Below are 25,022 nucleotides of genomic sequence, written 5' to 3'. Positions count from 1 at the left end.
GGGTTTGTGCTAAGTTCTAAGACACTGGGTTATTATCTGTCATTAGTCATTAGTTATTATCTGTCATGTGTATGGGTGGGTGCATACTGTATAGAATAAGAGCTGGAAATTAAACAATGTAATCAACATACATCTGATTAAAAGTAAGAATGATATTCCACAGAAAAGTTCACACTTCAGCAGAGACAGAATGATGGCCTGCAGTTCCCTACCACAGGATATATTTTAGGTGGCATAGCATGACATTCTCACACTCATCTAACATGCAGAAAGCTGAAACTGGCTAACAAATAGCTCACTGTGGGTTCAGGGCCCGCATACAGAGAGAAACCTAAGAGAAACCTCCCGTGTCTTCTCTGGTCTTATTCAAACACAGTCTGATTGCTATGAACAGTCCTGACTTGACTTTAAACAGCCCTGCTGTCTGACCTCATACTGGCTGACGATGGCTGAGAAGGCAGGCGAGGTCCGGCAGCTTTCGTCCAGCAGGCTCATGCTGCGGTCGTAGTGACCAATGTAGGCCGTGAAGACCGCAAACTCCAACTTCCTGGATAGGATGACATCCGCAATCCTCTGGCTCTCTTCCCTGAAGGAAGAGAATGAATGGGATGAAGAAAAACGAGGGATTGCACACTAGACACTGTGCTCAGTGTGCAGCAGACACATGGTCCATCTGATCTGATGAATGACCTCTGTGCTGCATTAATGTGTGTTCTGTCTGTCATGTGTACTGTGTGTGTCGGCTGTGTGTGTGTGTGTGTGTGTGGTGTAGGGTCTGCAGTGTCTCACCACTGTCGGATGCGGTTCTCTAACTCGGTGAGGATTCTGCGGTGCAGAGTGTAAACATCAGGCAGCTTGTTGAGGATCTCTCTCAGCCTCTCCTCCTCCAGCACAGGATCTCCCTCATCCCCTACTGCAGCCCCCACCGCCTCCCTGAAGTCCTGACACAGAGATGAACATGATTTGATTATATGAGTTATTAACATACTGTACATGACACACACTCATGTTATGAAGTCAATCAGTGCTGCCAGCCCTACGGCTGGAAGAGTCCTCCATTCACACAACAAAAATGTCTGTCGGTCATGATGTCTATTTTTAGACAGACTGCTAATGACTGCATGAGGCAGCCAGTTAGCTCCTATAATGTACAGAGCCAGAGCACTAGATTATCTCCATAAGCCCTAAGATGTAGGCCTGCTATGGTACATGTATGTTTACTTGCGTACATATACAGAAGTATAGTGCAGTACCCATTCAATGGCTGCAATAGGGGCATTGCCACATTTTGTGATGGAATTTTCATTACATCTTACGAATACGTCTCTGATCACAACAACAGGTTCTCTTCTTTTCACCCGGAAATAATACACACTAAAATTGCTGTGTCAATCCATTAACCATGATGTGCTGACCCACTTTTTGAAGCGCCATACCAACCCCACCCTGGTTTCTCAGGAGAGGGGTGACAGACATTGTGATGTAATGCAGAGAGAAGTGCACCGAGATGAACTTTGACCCCAGAAGGGTTACATTCCAAATCCCTTGCCTTCTTCTTGAAATGTGCAATGAACCACTTACCCTCCCCTAAAATAGGATAGTTACTCTGCTGCTAAAAACTCTTCCACAGCTAGTGCAGACAGCAATGTTCTCCAGTCTGTAGGTAACTGATAAAGGAATGTATATGTTTAAAGTAATGACTAAAGAATTCCACCCTGAAACGTATTTAACGGTGTGAAATGTATTAGAATTCTAAGACTATAATCCAATAATGTGTGTGTGAGACAAGTTAAGGGTGAGAAATGTATGGTTGAGAAAACAAAGGACAATTGAACTACACATGACCTGGTTGTAACTCTCAAAAAACTGACAACAGGAAAGAGGGCCCTTCCAAGGCCCCTCTAATCTAGGGAGGAGAGGAACGGCTAGAAACTGCCAGGCTGGTAGAAAAGTGATAAACTATGTGTATGTATGTATGTATGTATGTATGTATGTATGTATGTATGTATGTATGTATGTGTGTGTGTGTGTGTGTGTGTGTGTGTGTGTGTGTGTGTGTGTGTGTGTGTGTGTGTGTGTGTGTGTGTGTGTGTGTGTGTGTGTAGGTGGGGGTGGGAGTTATAAAATGACTGTGTTTGCATTTTTGACTTCAGAGTACTCTCTGAATAAAGAACTTACCTTTTGCAATATCTGAGACTTTGCCTAATTCTTATTTTGAACCTGGGATTTACAACCTCGGGTGAATTGGTCGAAGCTATAAAACAGTTCGGTTAGAACATTGGGAAAAAAATCTCGTGACAGTAACCCTCCATTACATCATTCAAAGCCATCCCAATGATTCTATCTTGTCTGTGATTCACACGATTTGACTTTCCACAGACCAAAAAGTACTGTTTGCCATTTGAACTCATGGCTGCTAGTGTTCCAACTACTATACTGCTGTACCAAGTACCAAACATATCACTAGATTACCATCCTAACCCTTACTCCACATCTTCTGTATCTCTCTCCTACCCAGCTCATAGGGGCACTAAAAGATGACAGGTAGCTTTCTTGGAGCAGATTTTGCCCCATGAAAGTAAGGGGAAATTCATCAATAAAAACATGTCAAGTTCAAAGACTTCTTGATACTTACCTCCTGGAGAAGCTTGAGGGCTTTCACATGTCTGCAGAGAGAAAAATTGAGGCACTGTCAGGTTTCCATGTGCAGATGAATGTAAAAATGCATCAATTTCCAGGTTATTAAGGTGAAAGAACAAGGTGAAAGGGACACAACATGTTACAGAGTTACAGTGATGCTGATCATTAGTGTTCTATGTGAGTGGTTCCCAAACTTTTTAAAGTCCCGTACCCCTTCAAACATTCAACCTCCAGCTGTGTACCCCCTCTAGCACCAGGGTCAGCGCACTCTCAAATGTTGTTTTTTGCAATCACTGTAAGCCTGCCACACACACACTATACGATACATTTATTAAACATAAGAATGAGTGGGAGTTTTTGTCACATCCCGGCTCGTAGGAAGTGACAAAGAGCTCTTATAGGACCAGAGCACAAATAATAATATAATAATAATCAATGATTTTGCTCTTTATTTAACCATCTTACATCTAAAACCTTATTTGTTCATCGAAAATTGTGAATAACTCACCACAGGTTAATGAGAAGGGTGTGCTTGAAAGGATGCACATAACTCTACAATGTTGGGTTGTATTGGAGAGAGACCCCGTCTTAAATCATTTTCCACACACAGTCTGTGCCTGTATTTAGTTTTCATGTTAGTGAGGGCCGAGAATCCCCTCTCACATAGGTACGTGTTTGCAAAGGGCATCAGTGTCTTAACAGCGCGATTTGCCAAGGCAGGATTCTCTGAGCAGAGACCAATCCGGAAATCTGTCAGTGACTTTTCACAGAACCGCTTGTTGCAATTTCGATGAGGCTGTCTTGTTTAGATATCGGTAAGTGGACTGGAGGCAGGGCGTGAAAGGGATAACAAATCCAGTTGTTTGTGTCGTCCGTTTCAGGAAAGTACCTGCGTAATTGCGCACCCAGCTCACTCAGGTGCTTCGCTATTTCACATTTGACATTGTCCGTATGTAAGGTTCTGGGTGTAGCTGGTGCAGAGGAGTCAGCCGCAGGACAGCAGAGAACACAATTGTAACACAATGAACTTTACTCAGAATTTTCAAATACATGAAGTAATACCAAGCCCACAAACATCGGACCGAACTTACAATAAACCATGGAGAAAACAGAGGGTTAAATAATGAACATGTAATTGGGGAATTGAAACCAGGTGTGTAAAACAAAGACAAAACAAATGGAAAATGAAAAGTGGATCGGAGATGGCTAGAAGGCCGGTGACGTCGACCGCCGAACGCCGCCCGAACAAGGAGAGGGACTGACTTCGGCAGAAGTCGTGACACCGTAAGCTTGAGTTCATTTGCACAGAAAAAATCATACAATGATGGAAAGACCTGTGTGTTGTCCTTGTTAATGCAGACAGAGAAGAGCTCCAACTTCTTAATCATAGCCTCAATTTTGTCCCGCACATTGAATATAGTTGTGGAGAGTCCCTGTAATCCTATATTCAGATCATTCAGGTGAGAAAAAACATCACCCAGATAGGCCAGTCGTGTGAGAAACTCGTCATCATGCAAGCAGTCAGACAAGTGAAAATTATGGTGAGTAAAGAACACTTTAAGCTCGTCTCTCAATTTAAAAAAACGTGTCAATACTTTGCCCCTTGTTAACCAGCGCACTTCTGAATGTTGTAAAAGCGTTACATGGTCGCTGCCGATATCATTGCATGATGCAGAAAATACACGTTCAGGGGCCTTGCTTTAACAAAGTTAACAATATTCACTGCAGTGTCCAAAACGGCTTTCAAGCTGTCAGGCCTTCCTTTGGCAGCAAGAGCCTCTCGGTGGATGCTGCAGTGTACCCAAGTGGCGTCGGGAGCAACTGCTTGCACGCGCGTTACCACTCCACTGTGTCTCCCTGTCATGGCTTTTGTGCCATCAGTACAGATATCAACATGAGCAGCAGCTACGTTTGGCTACATGCGGAGCGTTAGTGGAATTCCCCGAGAGAGTAACGGTTAATGTGATTGGATGTTCATTATTTGACTAGGCTACCTGTATTTGACATTGTGTTGTTATTTCTCTGAACACTAGATGGTTTAGTTTTATTTTTGGTAGTGAAACGAGGCTACTCAGGCGAGGAAAAAACCTCACCCAAATGTATAGCCCCGTTGGAAAATATAAATGTACTTTTTGAAAATCTGCAGAAAATGAGAATCACGTTTTTATTTGGCGTACCCCCTACGGCATTGCGCGTACCCCAGCTTGGGAATACCTGTTCTATGTGATACTCACAATCTCTCAGTGTCCACCAGCTCTTTGGCAATATAGAAGGCTCTGGATCGACCGTCGCTCTGTCAAGAACAACATTATCACTAACAAATCTCTGTTGAATAGCAAACATAATACAATAGCAATATCTTAACTTATTTTTTAACACTCAAGCAGTCTCAAAGGTTTTGAAGTCTCACCTGTCTGCCATATGTGTTATCTTCTCCTCCGTCCTCCTCCTCCTCAGAGGTGCGTCCTTGGTCCTCCTCCTCAGCTGTCCCGCCCCTCGCCTCACCCGATGACCCTCCAGGGGGACCAACAGCTAGGGAGCACACGGTGTAGGCTTCTGTGTAGGCACTGAATGGACAGGACCGAATCAGAGTATCAGTATACTGTAGTTCACACTTCACACACACAGGTCAACAATCACACACAGGTCAACAAACACACACAGGTCAACAAACACACACAGGTCAACAAACACACACGTACATATCAACATATGAGAGTTTATTTCCAAAACACATTTGTGTTTTTTCGCTAGAAATGATTGATTATGGGTATCATCACGTGTGTGTAAAATATTACTCTTCTCAGATTTTCTATTAATAGATTTTAGATGTATATTGAAATGTGTTTTTTTTTTTTTGGCAAAACACTATACACTGAGTGTACAAAACATTATGAACACCTGCTCTTTCCATGAGATAGACTGACCAGGTGAATCCATGTGAAAGCTATGATCCCTTATTGATGTCACTTGTTAAATCCACTTCAATCAGTGTAGATGAAGGGGAGGAGACAGGCTAAAGAAGAGAAGGTTTTTTAAGCCTTGAGACAATTGAGACATGGATTGTGTATGTATGCCATTCAGAGGGTCAATGGTAAGCCAAAAGATGGGTGATGGGTTTAAAGTGCCTTTGGTAGTAGGTGCCAAGTGCACCGGTTTCTGTGTTTCAAGACAAGACTGTAACCACCAATTGGATATAATGAAATTGGGGAGAAAAAGGCGTAAACGTTTTTTTTTTTATTCAAATAAGGGTCCACCACCCAAAGGACATCCAGCCAACTTGACATAACCGTGGGAAGCATTAGAGTCAACATGGGCCAGCATCCCTGTGGAACGCTTTGGACACCTTGTAGAGTCCATGGTGGGGGGGGGGGGGGGGGGTGCAACTCAATATTAGGAAGGTGTTATTAATGTATTATACACTCTGTGTATATCCATTGTTTAGCTGGAATGGAATGCTTGTATACAGTATATTTGACTGTGATATGTCCCATCTAGCGATCTTAAGATGAATGCACTAACTGTAAGTCGCACTGGATAAGAGCATCTGCTAAATGACCAAAATGTCAAATGTAAATGTTTATATAAAGATGTCATACTACTGTATTGATTAATAATAATACAAATAATAATAATATTGATGTCACAATGTATCATTTCTTCAGTTCTCTATAAAAAATGTAGTTATTTGTTACATTTGACTGTGTAAAACGTAGCAGTACTACTTATATAGTCTTGCAAACAAACATGATTATTTGTCTCTCTGAAATGAAACCATCAAGTGATAGATTTCAAACAAATACTGTAAATGTCTGTCATTAAACAACCCCATGCCATGATTAGATAATGTAAAAACACACCAATCTCTTTCATAAGTTCTTTAACAAAAAAAGCTAATTTACCAACATTTCTGAAAATGGATATATAGCGTTTTGGAATGAATCTCTTCATTTGTACAGTACATCAACAAACACACACACCACACACACACACACACACACACACACACACACACACACACACACACACACACACACACACACACACACACACACACACACCGTGCAATACCATAACATTTTTGTTGGTAAACTGAAATCTGGCAGATGATGAGGGAGAGAGAGACTGAGAGAGTGTGTGTGTGTGTGTGTGTGTGTGTGTGTGTGAGAGAGAGAGAGAGAGAGAGAGAGAGAGAGAGGGAGCGAGAGAGGGGCAGTAGTAAACCTATCAAAGATATTGCTAAACCAAAGGACATTTACAGGGAGGCATTATGAAACTGGAATTCATCGGACGGGCAGTGGATCAAATCCATAAAAGACAAAACTCTAATTGTTAGACAGATAAAAAATGATAAAAGATAATAAAAAACATTCTTCAGATGAATATGAAGTCCGGAGACACAGTGAGACACAGCTTGTCTTCAGATAGTGTCCATTTCCAAACCAACACAGAGATCTGGTAACGCTTCTTTATAGGAAATGAAGAGGAACATGTCAGATCAATGGAAAGGAGGATTAATCAACCCCAGAGTGATCTCTCATAGGCCACGGTGTCGCCAGCTGATGAATGGCTCATAAAACTCAAAGGCTCTTAGAGAAAGGAATTAAAAACCATTTGTTCAGGAAGAGAACAATGACGGTGTAATAGTAATGAAGATTCTATCTGCCCACTCCAACGCCTGTATGTATGCCGTTTCAATCATTCATGTCTTTATCTACAGACCACAACATGAACTCTTATCTTCATACAGCTTTTTCATTGATTTAAAGTTTATAAAGTTGTTTCAATACACTGAGTGCACAAAACATTAAGAACACCAGCTCTTTCTATGACATTGACTGACTAGATGAATCCAGGTGAAAGCTATGATCCCTTATTGATGAAACCTGTTAAATCCACTTTAAAGAAGGATTTTTCAACATTGAGACAATTGAGACCTGGATAGTGCATGTGTGCCATTGAGAGGGTGAATGGGCAAGACAAAACATTGAAGTGCCTTTGAACGGGTTATGGTAGTAGGTGCAGGGCACCGGTTTTAGTGTGTCAAGAACTGCAACGCTGCTGAGTTTTTCACACAACAGTTTCCTGTGTGTATCAAGAAGGGTCCACCACCCAAAGGACATCCAGCCAACTTGACACAACTGTGGGAAGCATTGGAGTCAACATGGGCCAGCATCCCTGTGGAACTCCCTGTGCCCCTACGAATTGAGGCTGTTCTGAGGGAAAAAGGGGGTGCAACTCAATATTAGGAACAAGTTCCTACTGTTTTGTACACAGTGTATTTCAGTTTCCTCCGCATAATTTGTCTCTTAGTCAGGGTAGTCCTACTCTCCTCTCTCCATAATGCTTTATCTGTGAGATAAGTGACGCAGATGAATTGCACTCAACCATCTGAGTTGACGTTATATGCCTCCATGTTAAAATAGTGCTGTAATAATAGCAAAGCTACAGTATGTGGAGGACCATCAGAACTGTGGATAGCATGAATGTGAAATGGTGACAATAGATAGACAATAGATTCAGTGTGGGGAGAGACCAATAAACCTTCTATAGTGCCTCCAGCGACACAGCCATACCCAGGCCATGGGATGGTACATGCTGACAGATGCACTTCTGCTGGGAGCCTGGGTGGATATGCTAATGATTGCGGCTCAGTGGGGAGTGTGCGCTAAGGCTCTAATGACAACACCTCCGTGAGTTAGCAGCGTGGCAGACCCCGGTGCTTCTTATTGCTGTGACAGTGTGAATGCTGTGCTTCACTGCATGCTCCAATGAGTTTAACACCACTGAAATGTACATTAGACGATTCTCCCAAAAAATGTAACAACATGTATGGGGTTCCATTCTTTGCTTCTCACAAATAGGAAGTTACTACACTGAACAAATATATAAACACAACATGTAAAGTTTTAGTCCCATGTTTCACGAGCTGAAATAAAATAACCCAGAAATGTTCCATACACATAAATAGCTTATTTCTCTCAAATGTTGTGCACAAATGTGTTTACATCCCTGTTAGTGAGCATTTCTCCTTTGCCAAGATGATCCATCCACCTGACAGGTGTGGCATATCCAGAAGCTGATTAAACAGCATAATCATTACACAGGTTGCACCTTGTGCTGGGGTCAATACAAGGCCACATAAAATGTGCAGTTTTGTCACACAACCCAATGCCACAGATGTCTCAGGTTTTGAGGGAGCATGCAATTGGCATGCTGACTGCAGGAATGTCCACCAGAACTGTTTCCAGATAATTTCATGTTCATTTCTCTACCATAAGCCGCCTCCAATGTCGTTTTAGAGAATTTGGCAGTACGTCCAACTGTCCTCACAACCGCAGACCACATGTATGGCATTGTGTGAGCGAGTGGTTTGCTGATGTCAACGTTGTGAACAGTGTGCCCCATAGTGGCGTTGGGGTTAAGCTATGGACAACGAACACAGGTGTATTTTATCAATGGCTATTTTAATGCACAAGAAATACCGTGACGAGATCCTCACGGAGGTGTTGTCATTAGAGCCTTAGCGCACACTCCCCAACCCTTTTACAGGGGCTGAGTCACTGGCCTACTGGTGTTCTTCCATGCCGTCCATGGGAGGGGTGCGTCACTTGAGTGGGTTGAGTCACTGACGTGGTCTTCCTGTCTGGGTTGGCGCCCCCCCCTTGGGTTGTGCCATGGTGGAGATCGTTGTGGGCTATACTCGGCCTTGTCTTAGGACGGTAAGTTGGTGGTTGGAGACATCCCTCTAGTGGTGTGGGGGCTGTGCTTTGGCAAAGTGGGTGGGGTTATATCCTGCCTGTTTGGCCCTGTCCGGGGGTATCATCGGATGGGGCCACAGTGTCTTCTGATCCCTCCTGTCTCAGCCTCCAGTATTTATGCTGCAGTAGTTTATGTGTCGGGGGGCTAGGGTCAGTCTGTTACATCTGGAGTATTTCTCTTGTCTTATCCGGTGTCCTGTGTGTATTTAAATATGCTCTCTCTAATTCTCTCTTTCTCTCTTTCTGTCTTTCTCTCGGAGGACCTGAGCCCTAGGACCATGCCTCAGGACTACCTGGTATGATGACTCCTTGCTGTCGCCAGTCCACCTGGCCGTGCTGCTGCTCCAGTTTCAACTGTTCTGCCTGCGGCTATGGAACCCTGACCTGTTCACCGGACGTGCTTGTTGCACCCTCGACAACTACTATGATTATTATTATTTGACCATGCTGGTCATTTATGAACATTTTAACATTTTGACCATGTTCTGTTATAATATCCACCCTGCACAGCCAGAAGAGGACTGGCCACCCCTCATAGCCTGGTTCCTCTCTAGGTTTCTTCCTAGGTTTTTGGCCTTTCTAGGGAGTTTTTCCTAGGGAGTTTTTCCTAGCCACCGTGCTTCTTTCACATGCTTTGCTTGCTGTTTGGGGTTTTAGGCTGGGTTTCTGTACAGCACTTTGAGAATATCAGCTGATGTACGAAGGGCTATATAAAAATAAATTTGATTTGATTTGATTTGAGGCCCATTGTGAAGCCCATTTTCTTTAAGGTATCTGTGACCAACAGATGCCTAATTCATTTATTTCAATTGACTGATTTCCTCATATGAACTGTAACTCAGTAAAATCTTTGAAATTGTTGCATGTTACGTTTATATTTTTGTTCAGTACATATGGACCATAGCTGCTGATTAAATTATGTGTTGTTCCACTATAACAGTAACAATATATTAATATACAGTACCAGTCAAAAGTTTGGACACAACTACTCATTCAAGGGTTTTTCTTTATTTTTACTATTTTCTACATTGTAGAATAATAGTGAAGACATCAAATCTATGAAATAACACATATGGAATCATGTAGTAACCAAAAAGTGTTTGTCACGGTTGTTGTCGGTGAATGAGGACCAAAACGCAGCAGGTACGTGAATGCTCATCTTGATTTTTAATTACTCTCAAAAATGAACATACAAAATAACAAAACACGAAAAACGAACACTCGACAAATAAACAGTCTGGTAAGGCACAAGGCTATACACAGAATAATCACCCACAAATCACACACACAAACACACCCTAATATATGGGACTCTCAATCAAAGGCAGATAGACAACACCTGCCTTCAACTGAGAGTCCCAACCCCAATTAACCAAACATAGACATACACTCACTAGACTCCACATAGAACTACCTAGACATAAACCAAAACCCGAAAATACTAAATCAAACACCCTTTACACAAACACACCACCCCGAACCACATAAAACAAATACCCCCTGCCACGCCCTGACCAAACTACAAAACAATTAACCTTATATACTGGCCAGGACGTGACAGTACCCCCCCCCTTAAAGGTGCTACCCCAGAAGCACCTTAACAAAAAAAGAACCTCAAGCAACACCAACAAAAAGTCCCCTTTTCTAAAGGGAGGGAAGGGAGGGTGGCTGGCGTCAACGACGGCACTGTGCTACACCCCCCCTCCCCAACCCACCTATTTCTGGAGGTGGCTCTGGTTCCGGCCGTTCCAGGCTGTCGGGCCACTCTGGCATCGCCGAGGGGCAGTCGGGCCAGTCTGGCATCGCCGGGGGGCAGTCGGGGCAGTCTGGCAATTCGGGACAGTCTGGGCAGTCTGGCAATTCGGGACAGTCTGGGCAGTCTGGCAATTCGGGACAGTCTGGGCAGTCTGGCAATTCGGGACAGTCTGGGCAGTCTGGCAATTCGGGACAGTCTGGGCAGTCTGGCCACTCGGGCCACTCCGGCAGTTCAGGGCAGTCTGGCCACTCCGGCAGTTCAGGGCAGTCTGGCCACTCCGGCAGTTCAGGGCAGTCTGGCCACTCCGGCAGTTCAGGGCAGTCTGGCCACTCCGGCAGTTCAGGGCAGTCTGGCCACTCCGGCAGTTCAGGGCAGTCTGGCCACTCCGGCAGTTCAGCGCAGTCTGGCCACTCCGGCAGTTCAGCGCAGTCTGGCCACTCCGGCAGTTCAGCGCAGTCTGGCCACTCCGGCAGTTCAGCGCAGTCTGGCCACTCCGGCAGTTCAGCGCAGTCTGGCCACTCCGGCAGTTCAACGCAGTCTGACCTCTCTGGCGACTGTTGACTGGCGGGCAGCTCTGACGACTGTTGACTGGCGGGCAGCTCTGACGACTGTTGACTGGCGGGCAGCTCTGGGACGACTGTTGACTGGCGGGCAGCTCTGGTGACGACTGTTGACTGGCGGGCAGCTCTGGTGACGACTGTTGACTGGCGGGCAGCTCTGGTGACGACTGTTGACTGGCGGGCAGCTCTGGTGACGACTGTTGACTGGCGGGCAGCTCTGGTGACGACTGTTGACTGGCGGGCAGCTCTGGTGACGACTGTTGACTGGCGGGCAGCTCTGGTGACGACTGTTGACTGGCGGGCAGCTCTGGTGACGACTGTTGACTGGCGGGCAGCTCTGGTGACGACTGTTGACTGGCGGGCAGCTCTGGTGACTGTTGACTGGCGTGGCTGGGTTGACGCACTTGTAGCCTGGTGCGTGGTGCTGGTACTGGGCTTACCAGATTATGTACACGCACCTCCAGGCTAGTGCGGGGAGCGGGAACAGGACGAGTCGGACTGGGTTGACGCTCTTCCGGGTCCGCACGAGAGACAGGAGCTGGAAACCCAGGGCTATGGAGGCGCACAGCCGGTCTAGATCTTACCTCCTGCACAACCCGCCTTGGCTGGATGGAACTAGTAGCCCTGTACGAGCGGGGTGCTCGTACAGGGCAGACTGGGCTGTGCAGGGGCCTGATGGTAGCCGTGCGTAGAGCGGGAGTTGGGTAGCCTGGTCCTCGGAGGCGTACCGGCGACCAGATGCGCTGCGCAGGCATCCTCCTACCAGGCTGGATGCCCGCTCTAGCACGGCACCTGCGAGGGGCTGGAATAACGCGCACCGGACTGTGCGTGCGTATGGGTGAGATAGTGCGCTCCTCAGCGAAACATAGCGCTCTCCACCCCATACGCTCCTCCATATAACCACGGGTAGCTGGCTTCCGGCTCTTCTTACGCCTAGCCAAACTACCCGTGTGCCCCCCCAAAAAAAATTCTTGGGGGTGCCTCTCGTGCTTCTCCTTCAGCGCGTACTTGGCCTCATACCGCCGCCTCTCTGCCTTGGCTGCCTCAATTTCCCACTGCGGGTGTCGATAATCCCCAGCCTGGTGCCAAGGTCCGGCCCCGTCCAGAACTTCCTCCCAAGTCCACTTCTCCCGCCAGTCCAACTCGAACTCCGTCTGCTCCTTCCTCTGCTGCTTGGTCCTTTGGTGGTGGGTGATTCTGTCACGGTTGTTGTCGGTGAATGAGGACCAAAACGCAGCAGGTACGTGAATGCTCATCTTGATTTTTAATTACTCTCAAAAATGAACATACAAAATAACAAAACACGAAAAACGAACACTCGACAAATAAACAGTCTGGTAAGGCACAAGGCTATACACAGAATAATCACCCACAAATCACACACACAAACACACCCTAATATATGGGACTCTCAATCAAAGGCAGATAGACAACACCTGCCTTCAACTGAGAGTCCCAACCCCAATTAACCAAACATAGACATACACTCACTAGACTCCACATAGAACTACCTAGACATAAACCAAAACCCGAAAATACTAAATCAAACACCCTTTACACAAACACACCACCCCGAACCACATAAAACAAATACCCCCTGCCACGCCCTGACCAAACTACAAAACAATTAACCTTATATACTGGCCAGGACGTGACAGTGTTAAACAAATCAAAATATATTTTATACTTTAGATTCTTCAAAGTAGCCACCCTTTGCCTTGATGACAGCCTTGCACACTCTTGGCATTCTCTCAACCAGCTTCATGAGGTGGTCACCTGGAATGCATTTCAATTAACCGGTGTGCCTTGTTAAAAGTGAATTTGAGGAGTTTCTTTCCTCCTTAATCAGTTTGAGCCAATTAGTTGTGTTGTGACAAGGTAGGGGTGGTTTACAGAAGATATCTCTATTTGGTGAAAGACCAAGTCCATATTATGGCAAGAACAGCTCAAATAAGAAAGAGAAACAACAGTCCATCATTACTTTAAGACATGAAGGTCAGTCAATACGGAAAATTTCAAGGACTTTGATGAAACGGGCTCTAATGAGGACCGCCACAGGAAAGGAAGACCCAGAGTTACCTCTGCTGCAGAGGATAAGTTAGAGTTATTATTTATACAATGTAGAAAATAAAGAAAAACTCTTGAATGAGTAGGTGTATCCAAACTTTTGACTGATACTGTATATAGCAGATTAGTACCTTCCCAGTTAATGCTAGTGCCGTGGACCAAATCACACCATTAAGTCAGTTCTCTGTTTTCAACCTCCAAATAATTTCCCACCAAAACCACTTCTTAATCTCAGCATGTTACAACTTCCGCACTCTGGCAACTCAAGGCAATAGCATCCTAGTCTCTGCAGCATTTGTGCTATGCTGTTTTAGGATAGCCGAAGGCTAAATCCACAGTGGCAAATTACAAAAGGAGATAAACAATTATTCTTACCCGCTTCCCCAGGCTCTTTGTTAGCCTATTTGTTCCTTTTGCTGATAGTGGGAGGGTGAGTGGACACTGCTCAATGACCTTAAATATACTGAAGGATTTGGTTTATTGGATAGTAAGTATTCTACAGTGGCTAAAATAGTGAATATACATGTATAGAAGACTGGGTACAAATCATGTTCAGTGCTGTGCTGTTAATGCTATCACAAGAGGTGTAACACGGTGCTTGACTGTTTCTGCATTAAACACCACAAACATGTCAAAACAACCACATATTGGCTTAAGCAGACTGGCACCAAGGCTACTGGAGGTGTTAGGTCACCCTACTGTTACATCTCAACTTGGTGCACGTCAGTTGAGGTACAGTACTGTATGTACTGTAAGCCCTGTAAAGTCCTCCACCCCCTCTCTTGTCCGGCATTTCCCATAAACAGGGAAGTGGGCGCTCAAAGGCAGTACGATTCCTCCTACGGATGACCTGACAATGACCTCACAGGTTCCACACCCAGGCCTTCCTCCAGCCAACACCTAGCCTACAGACAGAGCCCCTGAGCACTGCTGACCAACCTCCACCCAACACCTACAGACAGAGCCCCGGACCACTGCTGACCAACCTCCACCCAACACCTACAGACAGAGCCCCTGAGCACTGCTGACCAACCTCCACCCAACACCTACAGACAGAGCCCCGGACCACTGCTGACCAACCTCCACCCAACACCTACAGACAGAGCCCCGGACCACTGCTGACCAACCTCCACCCAACACCTACAGACAGAGCCCCGGACCACTGCTGACCAACCTCCACCCAACACCTACAGACAGAGCCCCGGACCACTGCTGACCAACCTCCACCCAACACCTACAGACAGAGCCCCGGACCACTGCTGACCAACCTCCACCCAACACCTACAGACAGAGCCCCGGACCACTGCTGACCAACCTCCACCCAACACCTACAGACAGAGCCCCGGACCACTGCTGACCAACCTCCACCCAACACCTACAGACAGAGCCCCGGACCACTGCTGACCAACCTCCACCCAACACCTACAGACAGAGCCCCGGACCACTGCTGACCAACCTCCACCCAACACCTACAGACAGAGCCCCGGACCACTGCTGACCAACCTCCACCCAACACCTACAGACAGAGCCCCGGACCACTGCTGACCATTCTCCACCCAACACCTACAGACAGAGCCCCGGACCACTGCTGACCAACCTCCACCCAACACCTACAGACAGAGCCCCGGACCACTGCTGACCAACCTCCACCCAACACCTACAGACAGAGCCCCGGACCACTGCTGACCAACCTCCACCCAACACCTACAGACAGAGCCCCGGACCACTGCTGACCAACCTCCACCCAACACCTACAGACAGAGCCCCGGACCACTGCTGACCAAACTCCACCCAACACCTACAGACAGAGCCCCGAACCACTGCTGACCAACCTCCACCCAACACCTACAGATAGAGCCCCGGACCACTGCTGACCAACCTCCACCCAACACCTACAGACAGAGCCCCGGACCACTGCTGACCAACCTCCACCCAACACCTACAGACAGAGCCCCGGACCACTGCTGACCAACCTCCACCCAACACCTACAGACAGAGCCCCGGTCCACTGCTGACCAACCTCCACCCAACACCTACAGACAGAGCCCCAGACCACTGCTGACCAACCTCCACCCAACACCTACAGACAGAGCCCCGGACCACTGCTGACCAACCTCCACCCAACACCTACAGACAGAGTCCCGGACCACTGCTGAGCAGACAGAGCCCCAGACCACTGCTGAGCAGACAGAGCCCCAGACCACTGCTGACCAACCTCCCGCAGAAACTACAGTCTGATCCTTCTGACCATTACAAACTGATCAACAGCCAAATAGTCTGCTATGCACAATAAAGACAGTCAACATGTGCAGGCAGTCTAAACCCATATCAGTTCAAATGTTAGAGTAAAATACAGTAAGACATGTGTGGTTGGTACAGGCAGTGGAACTCTGACCCTTTATTTGCAAACAATTTCATTTGAAATGTCTTAGTGCCAATGTATAATTTGAATGTAAACTGAACATCATTTGGATGCTTATGATGCAACAACATGCAACAGCATCACCAATTCAGAGGATTCCCAGAGTCCTGTGTATCAAAACACCCTTCTGATTAACTCCCATGCACCTCCAGAATAATAAACGTGGCCACTATGCTGAGGGCAACACATCATAGACCACACAGAACACTGAGATTGCATCTCCCAATCCTGTTTCTGATTGGCTGGAGGGAAGAGGGATGACTCCAAAATGCTCTGACAATTAATCATCTGGGGAGGTCTGTATAATAAGGGTGCAGTACTGTGGGGGTGCAGGGGGGGGGGGGGGGGGGTTAATGTCAGCCCAGCACTGGAGATCAACCCCGCAAAATACCATAACAACAGTGGAGGTGTGAGGAGAATACTCTGCATTTCACACAGTTCACTTCACTATGGACTCAGCTTGTCCAACAATACAGAATCCCTTGTCCACTGTCCAGCCTCACCAACAATGGGACTTGTAGGTAGGGGAGAGTTGGGTAAGTTGAAAATATAATTTCATTCAGCATCACTCCGTCAAGAGAAATATAGTATTCTTTCTAACAAATATACCTACATAAATTTCAGGATGTTGTGTATCCCTGGAAATAATCATAATTCATGAAAACATTACTGTTTTGAAAACATAGCTTGTCCAAAAAAAAGGGTATGGGGTAAAGTTGAGCAGCGGTACAGGGTAAGTTAAGCCACCTACACATTTCTGTACTGAACAAAATATTACCACTACCTTTTAAAACTATGTCTATCTTTACTTCCCAAATACAATTCAACACAATCACAATCACTTTTTTGTTTTAATCATTTTAAGCATCTTTTAACACAGGCTTAACACCTAACAAATACTTTGTACTTTTTTCAAACACTTTTAACATAGGCCAGGTCCTATTGTTACCTTATATCCCAGCGATAAAGCCTTGCATATTACGCCTGCGAAGAAAACACTTCAATTTTCTCAACTTGCTATTGGCTCAACCATTGGCTTAGCTTGCCTCAAGGCAAAAAATGTTTACCATATTAGCCCATGCTAGATTTAGGACCTCATATTGAAGCTTAAAGACTGATGTATAGAACAATCGTAAAATTATCAAATCAAATGTTATTGGTCACATCCACATATTTAGCAGATGTTATTGCGGGTGTAGCGAAATGCTTTAGTTCCTACAGTAGCTCCAACAGTGCAGTTGGAGCTAGGTTTAGACACAAGCATCATGAAACCTCAACACAATAAATTCATTTGACTTGGTGAAAATCAATTTTTTTTACCGAACTTGCTTACCACTTTTTCCATGTGGTTTCCTCCTTCACAGACTACATGAAATGATGACCTCTTCCAAAATATTTGGTCAAATGATACATTTTGTGTATGGTTTCCAACAAACAAGGGTGGCTCAACCTACCCCTTTGGCTCAATTTACCCTACTCTCCCCTACCGTATCCCATTGGTAGCCATCCAAGGCAGAAAAACTATGAACTCCCCAAATGAATTGTTATGTCCGTTCCTCAATGATTTATTCACTCCTACATACGTAGTATCTTAATTTGAGCCACATCACTAAAGAAATAAATGTGAATTATTATGTGGATTATAATTAATGGACATTTTTGCAGAGGTTTATACATTTTTCCTAAGGGAAAATCAAGTCTGAACTACAGGTTTTAAATTTTGCACACACACATGCATACACACACTAATAACACACAAGTGCAAACTATACAACTTAAAATCCAAGTCAGTAGTAACGTTCAAGGTATAAACAAAAATGTCCCCATACCTTTCAGGCTCCTGCTCAGGCGACTGAGCATTTCTCTCAAACCCAGGGAAGCTACTCATATCCACGTAACCATCGGTGTCATTGGCAGAAGACAGCGCCCGACTCGGACGATCAAAAAACTCTGCAAAGGTTCCCGGTCGTACAGGCCTCTGAGAGGGGATCTGGATGTTCTCATAGTCAGAGTTGAGAGTCTGGGCGGGGATATTCTCGTAGTCTGATGTGTCAGCGTTGGGGAAGGAGATGGAGCGGGGTTTAGTCAGGGGGAGGGGGATGAAGGGGGCGAGAGTGCGATCCTCGAAGGACTCTACCCGGGCCACGCTGCGGTTGAGGAAGGCCACAGAACCCCTTTTTCTTTTCCCGTCCTTATAGAACAGAAAGGTGGATGGGGACTCTGGAGAGCGCTGGGGCTTACTGACTGTCCAGGACTTGAGCTGCGGGGAGCTGCCTGTGCTGCGCCTGTCTGAATCAAGGACCCTGGCGGGGCCGTGGTGGCTGGACTCAGAGGAGGACCTGGAGGAGGACACGTTGACATCCACCAGCAGCTTGCTCTCCGTCTTTCTCCTGAATTTCAGCATCAGGAAGCGCTTGAAGGAGGACTTCTTCTTCTTCTGCCTGTCTGGGGAGTCTCCCTCGATGAACAGGGACGGAGAGCTTTTGGTGATGGGCTTCTTGGTGATGTAGGCCAGCTCGAAGGGAGGAGGGATGTCCACCATTGATGTAGGGGTGGACAGGCCGCTGGAGGGCAGGGCGCTTTGCTGCGAGAAGCTTCCAGAAGAGCCCGTGAAACACGGCAGAGAGAGGCTGTCCTCCCTCCTCTCCCCTGGGGAACCCTGGCCCTCCCTGTACACACTTAGGGGCAGGTCCCGTCCCTCCATGGAGAAGGAGCGGGGGTACAGGAGAAAGCGATGTGGTTTGGATGAGCTCTTGGCCCGGGTTGAGTTTAACATGGGGCTGCTGCTCAACGCGGGTCCCCTCCGGTCCAATCCCACCTTGCAGTAGTTCTGAACATGGAACTCTGAGCCCGCCTCCTCAGGGACCGTCTCAGGTACATAACCAGGCACTTTCCCCGACAGCGACCGGGACCTGCTGACAATGGACTTCCTGTCAAAAGGCAGGAAATTCTCCCCCTCTGAGTCCAGGCCGGCCTCTTCGTAGACATGCTCATCACTGAGGTTCTCTTCTGTGTCTGTTGTCTCATCCAGGTAGGGAATGATGTGGCCCTCTAGGTCCTCCTCATCCCTGAACACATCAGAGTCATCTGGGGAGCGCAGCTGGCTGTCAGAGAACAACAAGGCCTGGGAGGTGTCTGTGTCTTCTGGCACAGAGATGGACACCAGCCTGAAACGGGGCTGGTTGTTACTCTGGTTAAAGAAAGCCTCCACCGTCTGGAATCCAGGCATCCTTCTCTGACATGAACCTGTCATGTTCTCCCTGTCATCATTATCATCGTCATCTATCTCAACGTAGTCCTCAGAGGAGACACACTCAATCTTCCCCATGTCGTCAGAGTCATCAGACAGCGAGTCATCGTCACCTATGGCTGCATACTCACTGGGTTCCATGGTCTCTGTGGTGGCCAGTGAAGATTCCTCCGGAGTGCTTTCACTCTCTGCCAATCCGTGAAATTTGCCCTCTGTGGGGCTCTGCTCTGGGTTCACAATGTCCTCAGTTGAGATGTAATAAGGCTCCAGGCTAGGGTCAGCTGCTTTTTCCTCTGTGTCAAAGAGTTGATTTGCTTTATGGTGGCTTTGTTGGCACTCACCTCCTTCCATTTTGTACTGAATAGTCATGGGGTCTTCGTCAATGATGGAAAATGGTTGGTACCTTTCTACTCTCTCATTTGAGGGACCAATTACATTATTTCCATCGTCCTCCTGAGGACTACCAGGGTTAGGTAAGGATTCCTCTGCTTCCTCCTCATCCTCCTTGAAGGATGAAGGCGCTTGGGTAACAAGGTCCTCTTTGTTGTCTTTGATGAGGAGAGCTATGGGTTTCTCAGAAAGAGATTCTGTTAATTCGTCTGCTGTGCTATCAGCTGCTTCTTCTTCTTCCTCTCTTCGGCACTCCACCTCCTTCTCCCTCTCCTCCTCTACATCCCTCTCCTCTTTCCCAGGCCCAATTTCACAGGGGTAGCATGCTGACTCCTCCTCCTCAATGCTGGTTATGGAGAGGTCGCACACTGAGAGGCCATCTTTGTCGGCCAGCGCCTCGCCTGCATAGCTGCCCTCAGCGTCGATGTCATCATTGATGTCCGAATCGATCATCTTCACCGTGTCCACTGAGTCAATTGTGAATCCAGCATTATCGACCGTCAGCATTTCCAAAGAACCCACCTCCTCTGTTTGAACGCTGTCAGTTAACCTCCAGTCCTCCTCTTCCTCCTGCATCATCTTTTCCTCCTGTTCCCTCTGGTCTTCATACCCATTCTCGTTGACCCCTGAACTGAGAGCATCTGAATAATACTGAGGTTCCACTGGCTCCTCCTCTAGCCCCTCCCCTCCACCCAGAGAGTCCTCCGGCTCGTTCTCCTGGTCCAGCTCCTCGTCTGAGGGCTGCAGGTCCCCGTTGGCGCACCCCTCCTGGCTGTTGTTGGAGAACAGGGAAGAGTCACGCCCCTCAAAGTCATGTGGTACTTTGGGTTTGGGGGCAATGGGAGGTTTGGGGCCCCTGGCTGAGGAGCAGGGCCGGGACATGAGTGGGGATGGCAGCTTGAAGGAGAGGTGACTCACAAGCTTTGGTTTAGGAGCAAGAGGAGGCTTCTTAAAATCTGAAAACAAAACAAAAGAGATCATCATTAGCGACTTCAATCAGAAATTGAATATTCAAAACATACAGGGGAGGAATCATGAGGTTAGCGGTCTGCACAAAAAAACGATTAACTAGGAGTTCAAGGAACAATGCATATAGCGTCAGAAGAGATTTAAATGCTGTAGGCTATCTTTAAAACAACTTTCATCATACTACCTCATATCATTATGAAAAGCATAGTCTAAGTTGTTTCTAACTATCTTTGTGCTGTGTATGCCTTCAAACAGATAGGGCACCTGGGAAAGGTATTGCAAGTTGACACTTTTCTTAGAGGGACAAAAGTTACAACACTAAAGGATTTATTAAAGGATTTCCCCCAAGTCACTTCCTGCGATTCACTGGAGAGAAGCCCCTCTCAGACTGTTTTTGCTCCTTTGAAGGTGTGAGTATCAAAGGACAAAACAACAAAATAAAACACATGACAGCACAACTGGTCAAACATGACCTCAACAGATCAATCAACTATATGATCTCCATCCCCTGAAGAAAACAGCACCCCTAGCTGGACCATGAAGAACCAATCAGACTCTCCATAAAGTTGGAATGTGACATGCATCATAGGCTGTGTTTAGACAGGCAGCCCAATTCTGATATTATTTTCACTAATTGGTCTAATGACCATTGGCAACCTTGTCATAAATCCATAATGGCATTACCAAAAGAATATCTACCTGCCAGAATCCATAGTGCCAACTGTAAAGTTTGGTGGAGGAGGAATAATGGTCTGGGGCTGTTTTTCATGGTTCAGGCCAGGCCCCTTAGTTCCAGTGAAGGGAATTCTTAATGCTACAGCATACAATGACATTCTAGACAATTCTGTGCTTCCAAATTTGTGGCAACAGTTTGGGGAAGGCCCTTTCCTGTTTCAGAATGACAATGCCTCCGTGCACAAAGCAAGGTTCATACAGAAATGGTTTGTCGAGATCGGTGTGGAAGAACTTGACTAGCCTGCACAGAGACCTGACCTCAACCCCATCGAACACCTTTGGGTTTAATTGGAACACCGACTGCGAGCCAAGCCTAATCGCCCAACATCAGTGGCCAACCTCACTAATGCTGTTGTGGTGGAATGGAAGCAAGCCGCAATGTTCAAACATCTAGTGGAATGCCTTCCAGAAAAGTGGAGGCTGTTATAGCAGCAAAGGGGGGACCAACTCCATATTAATGTCCATGATTTTGGAATTAGATGTTTGACGAGCAGATATCCACATACTTTTGGTCATGTAGCTTATTTTTAGACCATCAACAGCAATTTTCCCTAAACACTGCATCACAGATAACTACTGCATTGTAGTTTTTCACAGTCTCAGATATACACTTGGGACTTCAATGGTTGAAATAATATGATTGGAATTGCATGACCAATTCTATATCTAAGCAACAATTTGCTCTCTATTAGGCTTGCCACCAATGGCTATAGGCTAGCCCAGTCTGTGGCATTATGATCCCAGGTCTTGTCAACTTCCACCAACTATTGTAGTCTGCACAAATCAGTAAGCAAAATAATGTTGAGACTTCCAAAAGATGTTTAAAATACATCTTTTCTGGATGTTGAAAAAACGTATTTTCCAGATGTTGAAATCATGTTCATTTTCAGTTATGAATGAAAGTTGAAAAGATGTCGTTACAGACATTGAAAAAAACGTATTTTATGGAAATTGAAAATAGGTATTTTTAAAATGTTGGTTATTGACTCTATGGCCAAATACCAACAGCACATTAATTCTCAATGAAGTTAGCATTATATCACAATAATCATTTGTACATCTGTTTTATATAGGAAAGAGGGCCCAACTGAAGATTGCAACATAGAATATTTATTATTGCTCCCATCTGTCACATACATTTATGTTAGCTTTTTCAAACGTTTTAAATCTGGCAGCAATGATACTTAAAGTAGTCCAATTTACAGAATAAACCAACAGACGACTTCAACTACAATGAGATTTTTTTTCTTGCTATGACTGTGATATGTTGTTATCTACATTAGTTGAATGCACTGACTGTAAGTCTGCTGAATGACCAAACTGTGAAACAAACCCGTGCACAGCATGCTGGGTGTTATTCTAATGAGCGCCGCCCCCAAACAAGTACACAATTTTGTTGGCCCGAACCAGACCAGACCTGAGCGAATCATAGACATCTAGGCTATGTTTACAAGTTTGTACAGTATGGTACAGTTCAGTACAGTAGAGCACAGTGCAGTACAGTGGTTCTATTCAGAGAGTAGGGTAGAGTAGAGTACAGTAGAGTACAGTTTAATTCAGTATAGTAGAGTTTCATTCAGCAGAGTAGAGTGCAGTACAGTTTAGTAGAGTCGAGTAATGTAGGGTACAATACAATACATTATACTGTACAATACTAGAGCTGGGCAGTATACCGTATTTTTCTATGTACAGGTATTGATGCACAGACCAGTTTGGGTTTCTACTTCACCTTCTACAGTATTCCAATGTTTGGTTTGTTAACCCTCCTATTATGTTGCGGTTCAATTTGACCCATTTCCACTTTTGAGTTACTAGTCTCTTTATCTCCATGAAATTAAATAACTTTTCCTCATTTAGGGTCATGAACCTAACTTCAAAATGTGGACACACTGATGTGTTGTGGAATGTCTGTGTAGATTTTGTATATAAACATGATGTGGGTCATTTTGACCCGGGGACTTTCATGTGTATAGGTATTTGCACAGGTCCAAAATAAACACGTCTTTGATGTATTTTGTTTTGACTGGTTCTGGTTGCACTTTCATAATTATGTTTGGGTGAAAAGGAGCTTTCCCAAGCTTCTCATTCTCAGTGCGAGAGCAGCAGATCTCTGACACAGACACTCAAAAATGTTAACAAATAGTTCTTAAATATAGAGTTTTTGAAATCAAATGTTCGTGTATTTCTTCTTTCTGAAAGGTCTGACAAGACAAAATATCGTTTTGGCTGTTTTTACATGATTCTTTGACTGTCTTGAGTGTGTTTAAACTGTGCAGGTCAATCTAACCCACACCACAATGGACATATTCTTTTCCCAGCGAAGCACAAGGGTTAAATGGGTTACACCACTCAGACGTCTATGAATGTTCCAGACACACGACCAAAAATCTACTTGAAATCAAGGCTGGTCTGGACAGCACCAAAAAAAGACAACCGGTTTGGACAGGACCAAAAAAAGACATCCAAAGACGTCGGCGTTGGTCCATGCTTATTGGGAAGTATGTCTCCCTACCTCCACACAGTCCCTTTCCCATTTTTTTTATATGGGTAGGACACATTCTTACACTCTTTTTTATAGGGACAAAACAAATCAGACAATCAGCGTTTTATTATGAACTGACCAAAACGTTGTCTAGACCTATACGATTTGTACATTTGTCCAAATTAAAGTGATCTTACCTGTGTTCATTTTCGTGAACCATCCGCGCGAACATCCAAAACGTTTATCATTTATCAATCCTGGTGAGAAAGCAAAAACTCGTACATTCCATACAACAACACGTATCCCAAGAAACAGAAATAAAGCTATTCAAAGACAAGCAAGGTAAAATAATAACTTTAGTTTTCTTATGTCGCTTTTATTGGGTCAAGTTACTTTCCAGCTGCGGTCCTCGACTGGTGAAGCGCGCATTGTGTGTGGTGATGCGTTGGGAGCTGAGCGCGGGAGGTGCTCCCCTGGCGTTTCCTGAGGAGGACTGGCTTGCCCTTAAAACAACACACATCGAGGAAGAAAGTTGAATATATTATTTTAATTGAGTAGCCTTCTAATGAGAGCGGTTCATTTAAATAGAAAAGCACATGGCCATTGCATGAAGAGGCATACACAATGAGTATCTTTTCTTTTTGCATTCCAATTGCCAATATGGGGTAGGATACTGTAACCCAAGGAAATTGTAAGACTCATTGACCCAGAACGCATTGCCTTTTGGCCCTCATCAGACAGATAGCCTATGTTAAATGCACTGACAAACTGGAATTGACAACATGCATGATATAAAAACAACTGAGCCCTCATCAGACAGATAGCCTATGTTAAATGTATTGACAAACTGGAATTGACAACCTGCATGATATAAAAACAACTGATGGATTTCATGTTGTCCAAGCTGATGAACGTTTTGTGTGTGGAAAATGGATGGTTTTCTTTTCCACATGAGGCTCTGAGACGTCCAGCTGAAAACAGAATGTGTGG

General features: G+C 45.5%; 1 protein-coding gene across 2 annotated transcripts in view; it reads right to left on the bottom strand.

Moving 5' to 3' along the window:
- Nucleotides 1-24,511, bottom strand: part of LOC106583215 (FYVE, RhoGEF and PH domain-containing protein 5) — a 53,624-nt gene extending 29,113 nt beyond the window's left edge. For both annotated transcript variants that reach the window (XM_014167132.3, XM_045705476.2), the window contains exons 1-7: nt 24,230-24,511; nt 18,036-20,802; nt 5,051-5,207; nt 4,875-4,933; nt 2,636-2,666; nt 790-941; nt 430-586 (exon numbers count right to left, since the gene is read on the bottom strand). In XM_014167132.3, coding sequence (XP_014022607.3) covers nt 430-586; nt 790-941; nt 2,636-2,666; nt 4,875-4,933; nt 5,051-5,207; nt 18,036-20,802; nt 24,230-24,239 — 3,333 coding nt within the window. In that variant the 5' untranslated portion in view covers nt 24,240-24,511. The remainder of the gene's footprint in view (nt 1-429; nt 587-789; nt 942-2,635; nt 2,667-4,874; nt 4,934-5,050; nt 5,208-18,035; nt 20,803-24,229) is intronic.
- Nucleotides 24,512-25,022: the final 511 nt, after the last annotated feature.

This window comes from Salmo salar, chromosome 22 (genome assembly GCF_965601325.2).
Source record: "Salmo salar chromosome 22, fSalSal1, whole genome shotgun sequence".
NCBI classification, from domain to species: Eukaryota; Metazoa; Chordata; class Actinopteri; order Salmoniformes; family Salmonidae; genus Salmo; species Salmo salar.
The sequence above is the reverse complement of the archived record's forward strand: the minus strand, read 5'-3'. Positions and strand labels throughout refer to the sequence as shown.